At 40.7% G+C, this 14,569-nt stretch overlaps 1 protein-coding gene across 2 annotated transcripts in view; it reads left to right on the top strand.

Annotated features, from left to right (window-relative positions):
* Window positions 1–3,575: 3,575 nt before the first annotated feature.
* The window catches only part of TAFA5 (TAFA chemokine like family member 5), a 290,769-nt gene continuing 279,775 nt past the window's right edge, over window positions 3,576–14,569 (top strand). The window contains exon 1 of one of the 2 annotated variants that reach the window (XR_009486599.1): window positions 3,576–3,847. Coding sequence is in view for 1 of the 2 variants with exons in the window: in XM_059847285.1 (XP_059703268.1) it covers window positions 3,757–3,847 (91 nt within the window). In the remaining variant the exon portion in view is untranslated. The remainder of the gene's footprint in view (window positions 3,848–14,569) is intronic. The other variant, XM_059847285.1, reaches the window with a different exon arrangement.

Here is a 14,569-nt window from a genome sequence, read left to right as displayed (position 1 = left end):
ATTTGAAAATTATGCACTTATTTTTCTGCTGCTTTCTTGTAAGATCTCAGAAGATCTTTTATCTCTTACACATTTTCTCTTGCTCCCTGATTATCAGGAAAATGTATTCCTCACTTCTCTTCCCAGCTGCAAAAGTCTTCTATATCAGAATTGTCTGCCAACGCCATCACCATCCTTTACCAGCTTTCAGGTGCTGAGCATTGCTTCTTCAGCTTGAAAACATAATGGGGAAAACCCCTGTGGAGTGGTTCCCTAGAAGGAGCTGCTGCTAGGATCCTGTGATCCTAGCTACTGCTACTGCTAGGATCCTGTGATCCTTTTTGCCTCTGTATTGCTGGAGATGAATGGGATCAGCACAAAACCTGGAAATGCAGAGATTGGTCTGCAAATCTGTTATGGCCTAAGCAGCTTAGAAGTTGTTTGACAGGTGTTATTCAATTAGTTGGGGATGCAAATCTTAATCTGAAAGATAAGGGGGAATTTTTATCAGTGGAATTTATTCAGAACAATCTTCCAGAAAAGTCTACATGGGTAACTTGAGTTATCTTTAATATTTTATAAATCTTTCTGCAGGTAACAAGTAAAGAAATTGAAGATGGATATTTTTGACTAGGACTCAACCCTGTTTGAAATGTCCAAAGCTATTTAGAAAACACAAAACTGAGAGTGAACCATATGCAGTACAGCAAGTGGTGTTGCCAGGTACCACTGTCCTCTCAAATGGGAAGTCTTCTGGAATTCTTTGTTGCTATGAGACTAAATATGTCTGTACAGTGTGAGTGCTGAACCAGATTTTGCTCCCACTTTCCACTAGTGGGCAAGTAGAGTGACTCTGCTGTGGCCAGGGAGCACAATGCCATGTTCTGATGTTTTGTTTATGAAGGGTCTTCCCTAAAGGCCACAGAAACCCAGGCGTATTTGTCTAATTCAGAAGTTTAGAGAAGTAATATTAGTTTAAAATGACAGAAAGGACCATCTTTCACCTCAAAAGGAGCGAGGAACATGCTGTTGGAGGTTTTGACCCATTGACAGTGGATCTTCATGTGCTTTTAGTAAAAAAAGAGAAAGCAATGAGTAAAATTTTTCAGAAGATTTTTGTTTAAATGTTTTCAGACTAAAAGATACTTATTACAGACTGTGTAAACTGAAGTTTGATACTTTTAAAATCCTGTGGATTTTAAAGTTACCTGTGGATTTTAAAGCTGGTATGTTGGTGGAGGGCGGGGGGGGTGGGTGGAGAGATTTGTTTGCTTAAATATAAAATGTGTGAATTTTCTTTAGTTACTTGACACTTTTTTCTTTCACCCAGAAGACAAATAAACAGACAAAACCCAACTTGAACTGTGCCCAAGCATGGCAAATTTCTCACCAAAGTGTACATTTCAGAATGAAAGATTTACAGTGGAATTCCTCCAGTGTAGCTATGACATTGCTTTAACATTGTATTGCTGTAATCTTCAAATATAGTAAATGCAATACATGGGTTTAGAGGGATTTGTGTGAAGTTTAAAAATCAAAAGATGGTTGTTTTTAATGTTTCCCTGTGCTATCTGTGAAAAACGAAAAGGCATAGGGATGAGTTTAAGACACATCATCAACAGCAGGGGAGATGTTTGCCCAGTAAAAATACTGATCTTTTATTAATCTGCCCTTTCAAGCATCTGTAAATCCTTTCCTGGTTTCTTAAAATTAAGCAAATATTTAAATATGAAATACTTAAAAAAAAAAAAAAAAAAACCCAACCAAACAAAAAAAAACCCAAACAACAAGCCAAAAAATCAAAACCGCAATCCACATCATAAATGCAGATGCAACCAAGGTGCTATGAAAACAAAGCTCTCAGCGTGCAAGTATTCCCTTACTCGGTTTAAATCTCCAAAACTATGGATGTCTATCCCGGAGAAACCGGTATGGCTCACTGGCCGTCGGCGCTGTCCCTGTTGTGCAGTGAGCCTACAGCCAGCCCGAGCAGCCCCGCAACTTCCAGCGTGTCGCGGAGGACACGGCGGGAGGACGCTCCGCCGTGCCGGCCGTAGCACCGTCCGGCCCGCCGAGGCCGCTGGGGGCTCTGGCCGCCAGCCCTCGGCCGGCAGCCTCCGCGGGGCTGCGAACCGCACCTGCCCTGCCCCACCTCCGCTGCTGGAGCCCCTCTCCCCGCATTACGCGGCCGCCGCTCGCTCCGCGCTCCGCCCGCGGGGCAGCGCCGGCCGCGCTGCGGGACACGCAGGCGCCGCGGAAGTTGCGCGGCACAGCGGCGGCGTTTGAACGTGAGAGGCGCGGAGCCTGCGCGGGCAGAGGGCACCGGGAAGGAGCCCGGCTCGGGCAGCGCTTTGGCGTGCGGCTATTAACCCTGCCCTGCCCCGCACCTCCAAGCCGCCGCCGGCCGCCTGTGCGCACCGAGCTCGGTGCCAGGACCGGGCAGCCCCGGCCGTCGGGGCGACCCCGGGTGCGGAGCGCCGCGTCTGCCCCTGGCCACGGCTACACCGCGTCCCACCACGGCGGGGCCGAGCGTGCACTCCCCGCGGAGCGGCCCCGCATCGCAGCACCGCCCCGGCCTTCCCGCCCCCCCCGCCCGGCTGCTCTACGGCAGCCGGTGGCCGCGGCAGGCTCCTTCCCCTGGAGTGGGAGGGCGGCAGCAAAATCACAGCCTTGGTGTTCCGGTTTTTGGTTTTTTTTTTTTTTTTTTTTTGTGGGCTGTGGTTTGGTGGTTTTTTCTGTGTGTGTGTTTTTGGTTTTTTTTTTTTTTTTTTTTCTTCTGATGCTGATTTATTAGATTCTTTCATTTGCGCTCCTGTTTTCCGCGGGGATTGCTGCAGCGGAGGCATCAACCTGTAGACTGAGAGAGCCCGCCGTAGCCCGGCGCGGCTGCTCGGAGGGCGCGTTGCGGTGCCACCGCCGGGGCGCGGCCCCGGGACGGGGTCGACCTCGCGGGCGGACGGCGGGCGAGGGAGTGGGGCCAGCCACGGCGCCCGGGGGACCTCCCGGTGCCGGGAGTCGAGGAGCCCCGGCGGCGGAGGTGCGAGCCCAAAGGCAGACCAGCGATCTGTGCCAGAGCCCCCGAGCGGCCCCGTGTTTGCCAGGGACGGCGGGCTGAACTGACTTCCCTCCCGCCCCTCGCACCCGCACTGGAGAGCATCTCCGAGCCGGGGGAGGAGGAAGGGGGTGCAACAAATTGCCGCCAGCCGGGAGAAGTTGCAGTAAAGAGAGATCCCTCCCTCCCGCTCCCTCCCCTCCCCGCTCGCTCTCTCCTCCCCGAGCCGTGGCAGCGAGCAGCGGAGCAGCGGCCCGACGAGCGAGCGGCACCCGCAGCCCGGCGATGCTGCAGCGGCTCCCGCGGAGCCTCGGCGGGGAGGGCCCGGCCCCTGCGCGCCCCGCGCCGGCCGGCGGCGGCGCGCCCTGAGCGGCGGCGGCGGCCCCGCGCCCCCGCGGCGCAGCGGGCGCTGTTGCGCAACCCTGCCCGGCACTGCCGGCTCCCTGCCCCCGCCGCCGGCTCGCCGCGGCTCCCGCGGAGACGGAGCGCTGATTCATGGGGCCCCGCGCCGGCTGCCTCGGCGAGGAGAGCGCGGCGCTGCCGCTGCCCCCGCGCGGGGTGTGAAGCCCCGGCCCCTCCTCCGCAGCCCCGGGCTCGCCCGCCCTGCTCGGGAGTGTGGTCCCTGCCGGGAGCCGCCGCGCCTGGCGCACAGAGGGAAGCGTTGATGCATCGCTGTGGAAATTCATTGTGTGACTTTCTGGGTATTTACTGAGTTTCAGACCGAGATGCAGCTCTTGAAAGCTTTATGGGCACTAGCAGGAGCAGCGATCTGCTGTTTTCTTATATTTGTCATCCACTCACAGTTTCTTAAAGAAGGTAATTGTATGTGCATGTCTACATATCCTGTTCTTTAATACTAAGATCTTTACGAGGTGCCTTAATTATTTTTACTGTTTCCAGTATGTTCTATTTACAGCAGTGCTTCCACGCTATTTTTCCTTTCCGTTAAAGCCTTCTCAGTTTTGTTGCCTTAGGTAATAGGTAGGCTTAGACTTACATCTTTGCTAAATGTATATACGTTATATGTATATATAAATATATATATATATATATGAAATCTGTATGATGTTTATATTCGATGCTTTAGCTGACGTCTCATTTCTTTATGGGGCACGTATAGTATACAGAAAATATTTGTTGCTATCAGATGACCACAAAACAGTAGTCATCATGGGAATATTAATAAACCAAAAACCCCATAACAAGTAAACGTCTTATTTTTATACCAAATCAATAGGCATCCTTTGCCTCTTCCTTATTCAGTACATTTTCAATAGATGGCACTAAAGTTCTATGGAAAGGGCAGGGCAGAGCAAATCCTGGGCATTCAGCGGCTTCCTTCTCTTCACTGCCCCGAAACGGGAAGAGGCCTTTGCGTGGTTTCAAGGCTCCTGTTTTTACCACCTTCTGGTCAGAAAACTGTGATTACAGTTTTTAGGAGAAAATAATTTGAATTGTCGGGCAGGCTTTCCTCTTTTTTTCTTTTTTTTTTTTCCCCCTACTTGAATTGGGTGAAAAAAAGTGTTCGATTGAGTAGAACGATTTTTCCTAGGGAGTAACCCTTTTATTGCTCCTGTTTTGTTTTGTTTTCTTTCGTCAGGAAATTAGTATTTTCTTTTTTTCCCTACTGCTAAAATAATTAGTCCATTTGTTACTTGTATAGCAAACTCTAGTCTGAGATTCAAGTGTGGATCCTGAAAAATGTATGTACATTTGTGGTGTAGGAAAAAGTGCAGTCCTGTTTTTTAAGCAGTATTAACAAAAATAACACAATAATATGGGAGTTTTGGTGAACCCATTATTTCTTTTTTTTATCATTGTAATATAGTTGAGAGTATAGCTGGAGGAAAAAGGAGCTAAGCTCAGTTTGGAGGGCTGGCTGTGTAAAGCAGGGAGAAAACTTTTTTGTGGCTGGGACAAAGTTTCACTCAAGGCTGGGCAGAGTGACTACCTTGCAACCTCTGAAGTGTCAGTACTGATTTTAATTTAGTGTCAGTCAAAGCAAAACATGAGACTCTATGTTTTCACAGATTTTTTTTTTTCTGAAATTAATAAACTCTGATTTTGTTAATTTAGGAACATCATTCAGATATTACCAGTGCTAAAGATTTCTCCTTTAAGAAACCTACCCATGCTGTAATTGCATTGTGTGCAATGCCTCCCACATAGTGACTTATTTAACATTCTTTTAAAATGTTCAGACAACTGTATTTTTACATATCTGTCTAATGGCATGGCCTGTTTTGAGGAGATTTTGCAGACTTTCAGGCTATTTTTTTACTCTATTTGCCATTACACTGCTTTTTTTCTTCAGTCTTTTAGGGCTTGAGGTCTGTGTTACTGTAAAAAGTCTTCAAAAGAAGTAGCATTTTGTTTCCCTTAAAATATTTCATCTTGCCTTGTAGGAATAGAAAGCTAGCAAATTATTTTATGAAAACAGAACCCATGGTGGTACATGAAGGACTTTTAACGCATTTTACATTTTTCTAGCAATTATAACCACTTTTAACATGGACTGCAGACAGCAAACTGAAGCTCTTTAGCTTGCTGGATAACTTAATTAGATCAGTTTGTTTATATTTGTTCCTGAACAATTTCTGCTTTCTTTAGCAATGAAAACTATATACTGACTCTAAATTGCAAATACTGGGACAGCTGTCAGACTTTTCTTGACAGGTGCTAATCTCCACAAAAGCATTTTGGCCCTTTCCATGCAATTACTTCAGCAGTGTATGTGTTCCTTCCTCCCTGTGGTTTCAACAAAGACAGGGAATAGTTTGGTGGAGTTGAATGAAAATCTGCATGGTATGACTGAGCTTTTTTTTTTTTTTTTATGAAGAACTTTTAATATCCAATAAAAATGAATGGTTTAAGCAGAATATATCTAAATGAAGGCATATAAAAGAATGAGAAATAGATAACACTGGATTTAAACTATGTATTGTAAGCAGTTTGCAAAATAAGATTTACTTTTACTTTTTTTTTTCATTTTTGAACCTGATGTTTTATGTTACTTTCAATAAGAAAACAAAAAGTGTGAGGAAAGAACTGGAAAATAATTTAACCATATGCGTACCACATTAGTTTATTAAATAAAAATGTATAAAGAAGAATACACGTGAGATGACCTCAGTACCTTCATAAGATTTGAAATAGTTTTCTCATGTCAGAGTTATCCCTTTACATTGTAATTATTAAAAAGTTAGGAACGCTATGTCTCATTGCACATGATGTTAGACTGTTGATTTCCTGGCCAAAAGATTAATTTCCCATTGGAGCCTAATGAGCTACACAGGCTTGCTGTTTGTAACTCAGCTGTGTGGTCAAATTCCTAAGTTAAATGCTTGGACATTTTAATTTGATTATTTCTTGTGCAGAAGGATAATTTTCTGTTGTCCCAAAGACCATTCAAATAAGCCACCAGTTTGAGTAGCTTGATCAGATTAGCTGATAATGCCTATCTCCTGAGACAAGTTGATGGTACAAGTCCATACACCAAGCATCTCTTGTATGCAAGACAATTGATTTAAGAGGAATGACATGTAAAATAAATTAAAGTTCAAACCTGATTTATTAATGCATATTCTTTCAATTTTTGCATCTTTCAAAATATTTACTGCTTATTATTTTTCCAGAGCTAGATTTTAACAGAAAACTGACATAATCTTCACTACAAAATTATACAATTACTACATATATTTTTCTGTGTTCATTTTCCTTTTACTCACTTGGAGTTACTGATGTTCTGTGGTAGGTTATAGTCTTGTGGCCTATTAACACGTTGTATTTTTTATAATTTCAGTTGTACTGCGTGGCTACAGTGTGTAGAACTTCCATGACATCCAGCTGAAACTTATTACCAGAACCAAACCCTCCTTCAGTCCCATTCATAATTATGAGATTATATGTTGCAATAGCCAACTGAGATTTTTCTTCTATAATTAATGTTAATTTTGTGTTGATTTCATTTTAGTTCCTGTGCTGAAGTGGGCCTGTCCTAATTCTTAAATATTTTTATATACATGTGTGAACTGAGGCAGTTTGGTAGTAGCATTACATTACTACACATAAATGGTGTGAAGAAACAATGAACGCTTGTTCTGAGATGAGTGGGAAAGAGCTGTTTAAATGTCTATTTTCATGAATATGTTTTTTTCAGGAAGTGAAGAATGGGTAACACAGGGTGCCATTTTTCCACACTTAGGCTTTTGTGTGGAAATACAGGTCGTCCTGTGGCTAATCCGTTCCCCTATGTCCAATCTGTCCTTCAGTGTTTCTAAAAGATGAATAGAGCTGTGAACCCAGAAAAGGGTATTGTGATATATAATTGCAGTCCCATGCCTGTCTGATCTTCAAGCAAAGCAGTTTAACATACTCTAGTCAGCTGCAGTCAGTATGAAGGAGTGTTTAAAATTTCAGTATCTAAAACTTTTTGCATAGGCTATTGAAAATTAAAAGTAACCAAGTATATTCACTACCCAGGTCTGATTTTAGGTGATTCATTATCTAATATTGTTTAACACATTTATTCACAGGGAAATGAAAAACATTTGATTTGGTGTTACACCCCATCAATTGTGGGAACTCTTTTGTCCCTGACAAGGACCTCTTTCATGTAGTAGAAGGTTTTAACCATTCAGGCACTGCAGTGATGGGGAAAGGTAAAGGATACAGTTTCTAAATGTCTTTGAGTCTCATGGAAAGTAGGGCAGTTACGGAGTAACTTGGGAAGGGTGTCTGTACATGGCAGCCAAGGTGTGTTACAGCCCTGGATATACTTTAAAGCTTTATTTATGTACTGATAGCTCATTGGGGGATAGGAGTGTTTAATTTATCAAAAGATATGTTGGTGTTTTGAATGGTTTAGGAGATTTGGCTGATATTAGCTTTGTTTGGAGAGGGACTGCACAGGAGCAGATTAAATCTCAAGAATAAGAACCTTTCTCAAAGTATAGAGGATTGGAATATTCAGATCCCAAAACTAGATTCCTAATCTGTTGGGTAGATGTTCAGTAAGTTCTGTAAAATAAGGTGGTTTTCTTTTGATATACTGCAGTAGTTGACACAAGAGAATTCCAGTACTTCTTTAATAACCAGATGATTATGGCTATAAACCAAAATTTAGTATCATTTGTGCAGCTTTACTTTTACTTATATATATGAATAAGATACCTGTTTAGCAAATTTTTCATAGTTATCTTTTTTTTTCTCCTCAGGCAAAAATTAGCAATTGTTCGTTACACTTGTAGGCACTTCTGTGTTAATTCTATTTATAGAAATTGGTGTCACAATAGTGAAAAATACTACAGCACTGTTTTTAAAAATAGTGCAGTATTACACATAATAATTTGGCTAAATTTTATACTTAATATTTTTTTTTCTGTCACTTTTTATACATATTTAAATATTTTATCCTGCTCTAAAATGACAGAAAAAGCTTTTTGAATATTTTTGGGTTTAGCATGTACATTTTGACACTGACAATAATAAGGCACATATTCTGTTTAGCTGTGTAACCCCAAAGAACTCTGCTGCTTCTTCTGCTAATGTTTGAAAAAGTCTACTGACAGTATACCCAAGATGATTTTTAAAGAGCTTTCTGCTCATATAACCTGATGGCTTGAGGAAGCTGGTATTCCTAATGTTTTCTGCTGTGTAAAACCTTTTGAGGAAAGGAGCTGTTATCTTCTAAAATGCTTTGAGCCTTTGGCCCTCAAAATTTTCCTAGAAAGAACTTGTATGTGACTTAGTATGACAGATAATATTGCTATCTTTTAATTTTTCTTATATCTTTAAAACATTAAAAATACCTAAGCCAGTTAAATTCAGAATGATAATTGCTTTTAAGAATGTGGGAGGAAAAAAAAAGTTTTGTTTTGTTTTGTTTTATTTTTTCAGTTTTCCCTTTTATGCTTTAGCTGTGTCTCAAAACAGTAAGATACCTCGCATACCAGATGTGCTGCATACGTTACCTATATATAGTAAAACTGAGTTGAGGACAGAGTGTCCCAGCTGCAAATTTGCTGAAGGGTTTGTTACATTTAATGCACTGTAGTATAATTTTTTTCAACTGTCTATTTTCCATACATTTTTGGAGGGGTGTTGTGTAGAGGCAGATATGAACGATATTTTCAGTGCAGGACATCAGGGTAGAGAGAAGCGCAGAATGCTGAAGTGGAAAGTTTAGTCTTCCCATCCAGGAAACAGAATTGGTGGTTGAAAAGATCTAGACTTGAATAAGGGCTGCATAGAAAAGAAAATGTGAAAGGTAGCCAATCTCTCTTTGCATTTTTGATATAGTTTTAAGGCAGCTAAATAGAATTAAGACCCAGTTGTAAGCTATGTGATGATGTGTGGCTCATTGGAGCTGCAGAAAAATGAGAGGAGGTCCTGCTTTGATATAAAATATTTGAAATTTTTTGATGTTTCCAGTCTGTTGTTTGTTTGTTTGTTTGTTTGTTTGTTTTTAATAGTATTAGAGAGGTGTAGCAGTGAAAGGAAGCAATGGAGACAAAATTCTCAATAATTTTCTTTTCAGGGAGGCAGGAAAGATGTTCTCTGTGTGGCATCTGCTGTGCTGGGATGTACCAAGAGGGGGAGTCTGACAGGTTTTCTGCCCATGGGAGGAAGCTTTGAAATAGTCTTTCACTTTGGGTGTTTAATATGAACAACTTGTATGTCTTCACAGGGAACTGCACCATCGATGGTATAAATCTCCCAGTTTTCCCCACTGAGAAACTTAAAAAAAGCCATTAGTAAGAGATTTTTCAGTAGCCTTTTTACGATTACCTGCTTTCATAGCCCAGGAGCACAAGTGATGAATTATTGACCTTTCTCAGCATTTATCAGCACTACCTGTTCCTAAAGGCAGTACTATAGACTGGAGTGAGTCACATCATACAAAAGTGCATGCTTTTTAGATCTGTTGGTTAATATTTATTTTTCTCTTTTCTTAGCAGGCATACACTGTATCAAATATTAAACTGCCCAAACAAGACACACACAACTGAGACTTTTTGAAACTGAACTAAAAAGGCCAAATGAAAAAAAAAGGCATGTATTTACAAGTTGAGTTCAATGTAATATTGCTGAGAGAAGCCATATTTTTTTAAATTCATTAGTCAAAACATAGATAAAATTATTCTCTTTGTGTATGTATTTTTAAAAAGTTCTTTATAATCACATGAAAAAAAGACACAACAAAATTGTACTAATTAAAATAACAGTATTTGTTTTCTGGTAGTATTTAGATATCCCAGTTGGAATTGATCATTCAGCCAAGTATGACTGGCCAACTGGGGTATCTGTTCCACGCAATATTGCATTTTAGCTAAGATCTATTTTTCTTAGAAATTGCATCCTCGTGCTACTTATAACCCATAGTGATAGTAGGTTCTGTTTAAAGAAACCCTTTTATTTGCCTAAATATGCTTTCTATGCCTATTATTATATTTTACCTTTGGCACCACATCAGTTCACAAGTAAATCTCACTCAGAGCAATAGATCTTCCTACTAATTGTTGTTAGTCTTATGAGAAGCAATGAGTAACATGTTTGGAATATGTCCAAACAGGAAATTAATATGGAAATAAAGAGTACTAATATTTTCTTAAGGCAGACCGTGTACTAATGTGTGTTTTCACGACTGATGTATTATTTTTGACCATATAAAGGAAAGGAGATTGTATTAATTTATCTGGTAAAAAAATTATTTGTAATGGGCAAGTATTTTCTAAATCTCATCTTTTTTCTAATGTTCCACAAGGCTATGTGGTGTTTCATAGTCTGCATGTGTAATTGTAGTCACACATGAGAAAAGATTAAGTGGATCCACAGGAGAACAAAGGGAATAGCTAAATCTTTAGGAGATATGACCTAGAAGAAAGAACTGAAGACACCAGTATTACCAAGTTTAGAGAAGAGATGCCTAGCATGAAAAGAGATTTCAGTGGGTAAAAGTCTTCCTAGAGAATAACAAACCATCCTTTCTGTGCGGTGGGGAGATCATAAGAACCAATGAATGCAAACTGATTTGAGGGAAGTTTAAGCTAGACATTGGGAAAGGTTGCAGCAGGACAGGTTTGTGCTGGTGCTGTAGGGAGAGCTTGCTATTGGCAAGAACAGTTAAGCATTGAGATAGATTTTCTTGAGAAGTTGTGGAATAGGAGAGTTTTATTTTCAGATCACAATCTTGTCTGTTGGGAACAGTATTCTTAAATTGAACCAGACAGGTGGACTAGGTGATTTCCTGAAGTCCCTTGAAGTCTGATTCTCTGAAATGTGCATTTACCTAAAACTTAGGAAGGTGAAAGATATTTAAACATTTAACTTCAGGGCAATTTTCTGTTGACTGCTGAAGTCAATAGACTCATGAGAAATTATCCTGGGGTCTAAAAGTATCTGAGAACAAAAAAAAATCCAAGAAATCAGCTAGTGTTTAAAGTATTTTATTAGTTAAATAATACCCTTTTTTTGAGTTGCAGATGTAATTTAAAAACAAACAATAAAAAAAAGTAACAGAAAATATCATGATTCATGTAAATGAAGATTACTTTTTAAGTACTGTTTTTCTTGCAAGCTATTTAGGACTCAAAGGTGCCCTGAATCAGGACCGTGCTCTGTTTGCACTTCTTCATATGCAATGAGCAGTGAAATAGAGATATTAATCTAATTCACTTTCTGGTATCTTTATAAGATGTGGATTTGTGTTAAAGATTGTTTCTGCCAGTCTGCTCTTGTTACCCCAGTATGTGAAGGGCTTATCTCCCGGTTATCCTATGGCTACTCTGACCTCTGGTATGGGAAACACAGAACCTGCCCCACAACAGGGTGAGCTGCAAATGGCTTTGTGATGTTCTCTGCTAACATGTGCCTCTTTGGTGCTATGGGTTGTTAAAAGCTTTGTGTTCATTGCAGTCTGCAATGGTGTTTATCTTGATGCAGTACTGTCCAATTTTTAGATGTCTGTGTAGATCCAAATCTGGTAGCAAAAGAAGAATTAGCAAGTTGTGCTGACAGAAATGCTTGTGAGTTGATGTAAGGACAGGGAGAGATCACTCACTAATTACCATCACAGACAAATTCTTCTTAATAAAGAATTAATTCAGGGAAGAATTAATTTAATTTACTGCCAATGAAAATCAGAGTTGAGTCACAAGAAACAAACTCAAATCTTAAAAGACTTTCACCCCTTTACTCTTCTTCCTGAGCTTCCCTTTACTCCCAATTTTTCTGCCTTCTCTCCTGAGTGGTGCAGGGGGATGGGGAAGAGTGGTTGCAGTCAGTTCATCAAACATTGTCTGTGTTGCTCCTTCCTCTTCAGACTCTTTCTTGTCTCCAGCATGGGGTCCCTCCTATGGAATACACTTCTCCACAGAGCTCTCCAGCATGGCTCCTTCTGTGGGCTTAGTCAATTAGGGCAGCCTTCTGCACTGTGGGCTCCTTTCTCCCTGGATCCACAGGTCTTGCCAGGAGCCTGCTCCATTGTAGGCTTCCTATAAGGCCATAGCCTGCCTTGGGCATCCATCTATCCTTCTGTTTTAGCAGGGAGGAGTCCTTCAGAGTCTGCAGGGGGATCTCTGCTTTACTGTGGATCCCCATGGACTGCTGGGGGCAGCTGCCTCACCATGGTCTCCACAGGAATCTCTGCTCTGACTCCTGGAGCACCTTCTCCCCTTCTTCACTGGCCTTGGTGTCAGCAGGGCTGTTTGCTTTTCTCCCATATTCTCATTCCTCTTTGAATGCTGCTGTTGTTGCACAGAATACCCCCCACCCCACCCCCTTAAATATATAGCCACAGAGGTGCTACCACCATCTCTGATGGACTCGGGTCTGGCCTCCGGTGTGTCCTTCTTGGAACTGCTCGGCATTGGCTTCCTTGGACACGGAGGAAGCTTCCAGCAGCTTCTCACAGAAGACATCCCTAAAGCCCCCCCATCTCTCCCCAAACATTGCCGTGCAAACCAGTATTCACAGTCCACACGTTGTGCTTGGAGCAAGTTTTGTGTGGAATTATTTTGTGTCTGTGGAACAGTTATGCACTACTGAGTTTTTCTGCTTAGAGATGTAGAGGACCTGGTACTAGTTCTTGCTTTCCTGAGCAGTACTAATGTTTTCTGAAAGACAAGAAATAAAAGTTTTTTGAAGTTACTATATGACAAGTTAAAATTTCTTTGTCGCTCTACACTAGCTTTTGAAAAAGCACTTGTATTTTATGTGGTTTTGTGTTGACTGCTAATTAATCCTGACAACGATGTTATATGGTAGCTTTTGAAATTTGCTACTCTCTATATTGTATTTGCTTTTTTTTTTCTGCATTATTCTTTCAATACAAATGTATGTCTTTAAGGAAGAAAAAAACCAAACCTCTGCTCCATTACTCAGACTGGCACATGTTTTGGAGATGTGCATTGTGAATCTGGGAATAGATTTAGCCTCAAGAGAATCAAACAGTTGTTTGAAATGGTCAATGCTTGAGTATCACCTTGCTTATGGCTATGAACTAATTGAGATTAAACTAAAATGCTTGTGAAGATGCTTTTTCTTCCTGTGCATCAGCAGGTCCCATTATCTGTTAATCCTTTAAAAGTATTATTTAGTCATTAAGATAAATGAATGTTCTTTTTTATTCCTCTTTTGTTCTAGCTTTTGCCTTTGTTTTTATAATACATGCTGGTAGAGGAAGTAAAAAGGCTTCAGCTTCATTTATTGTGAAAAGATCTTGTAACTGTTTTAAGCATTTTTGTGTACTTGGCTATAAAACTATATAGATTGTACCAGATGCTTCCTTATCTTATTTTATAGAATTATAATGGATGCTGACGAGTTTTATATGCAAGTCTTTAAAGATAAAAATCACTTTGCTGTGTGTTATTTTCTTTGGTGGAATATAGTAACAGCCCCATTTTGTTGACTCTTTTCAACTTCCCATTATTTTGATTAACATTTTAGTAAAACTTCTTGTATTTTATTATTCTAAGAAGTTCTGTGTCTTCCCTAAACACTCTTAAAACATTAAATGTGTATTTTACCTGTAATTTAGTGAATAGTGACATGATTTTCATGTGGGCTGAAGACCCAAGAACTCCCATTACCTGCAGTTAGAGACTGTATAATAAAACATGGATTGAGCATTTTTGTGGCCGTGTACACCTACTAATTTAATGGCAAGGCCCAACAGATTTATTATATTTACTGGTTAATTCATAACTAGACAAATATCCATTTTTTTGTGATACATAGGCATCACTTGTACTGTTATGTATTTTTTAAAAAAGGTGCTATATATGCTTAATTAGCAGCAGTTTCTCCTTTTTGTTGCACTTTTCTGATCTCAAAAGCATTTTGCAAACCTTACATGACTTTTCACTTAACCAAACTTAAACTTTGGTAACAGCCTTAAGAAAGTAAATCTGTAAAGTTGAAGGGAACAATATGATTGTTTGATGTTAGGAATGAAATCTTGTCTCCATTGAAATGATGTTGTTCTTGCTGCTTTCATTTATGCTCCTGTGCAGCACTAAGGTTTTACTTTGGTAT

Source organism: Haemorhous mexicanus, chromosome 5 (genome assembly GCF_027477595.1).
Source record: "Haemorhous mexicanus isolate bHaeMex1 chromosome 5, bHaeMex1.pri, whole genome shotgun sequence".
Lineage (NCBI taxonomy): Eukaryota > Metazoa > Chordata > Aves > Passeriformes > Fringillidae > Haemorhous > Haemorhous mexicanus.
This window is presented reverse-complemented; position numbering and strand designations above follow the sequence as displayed.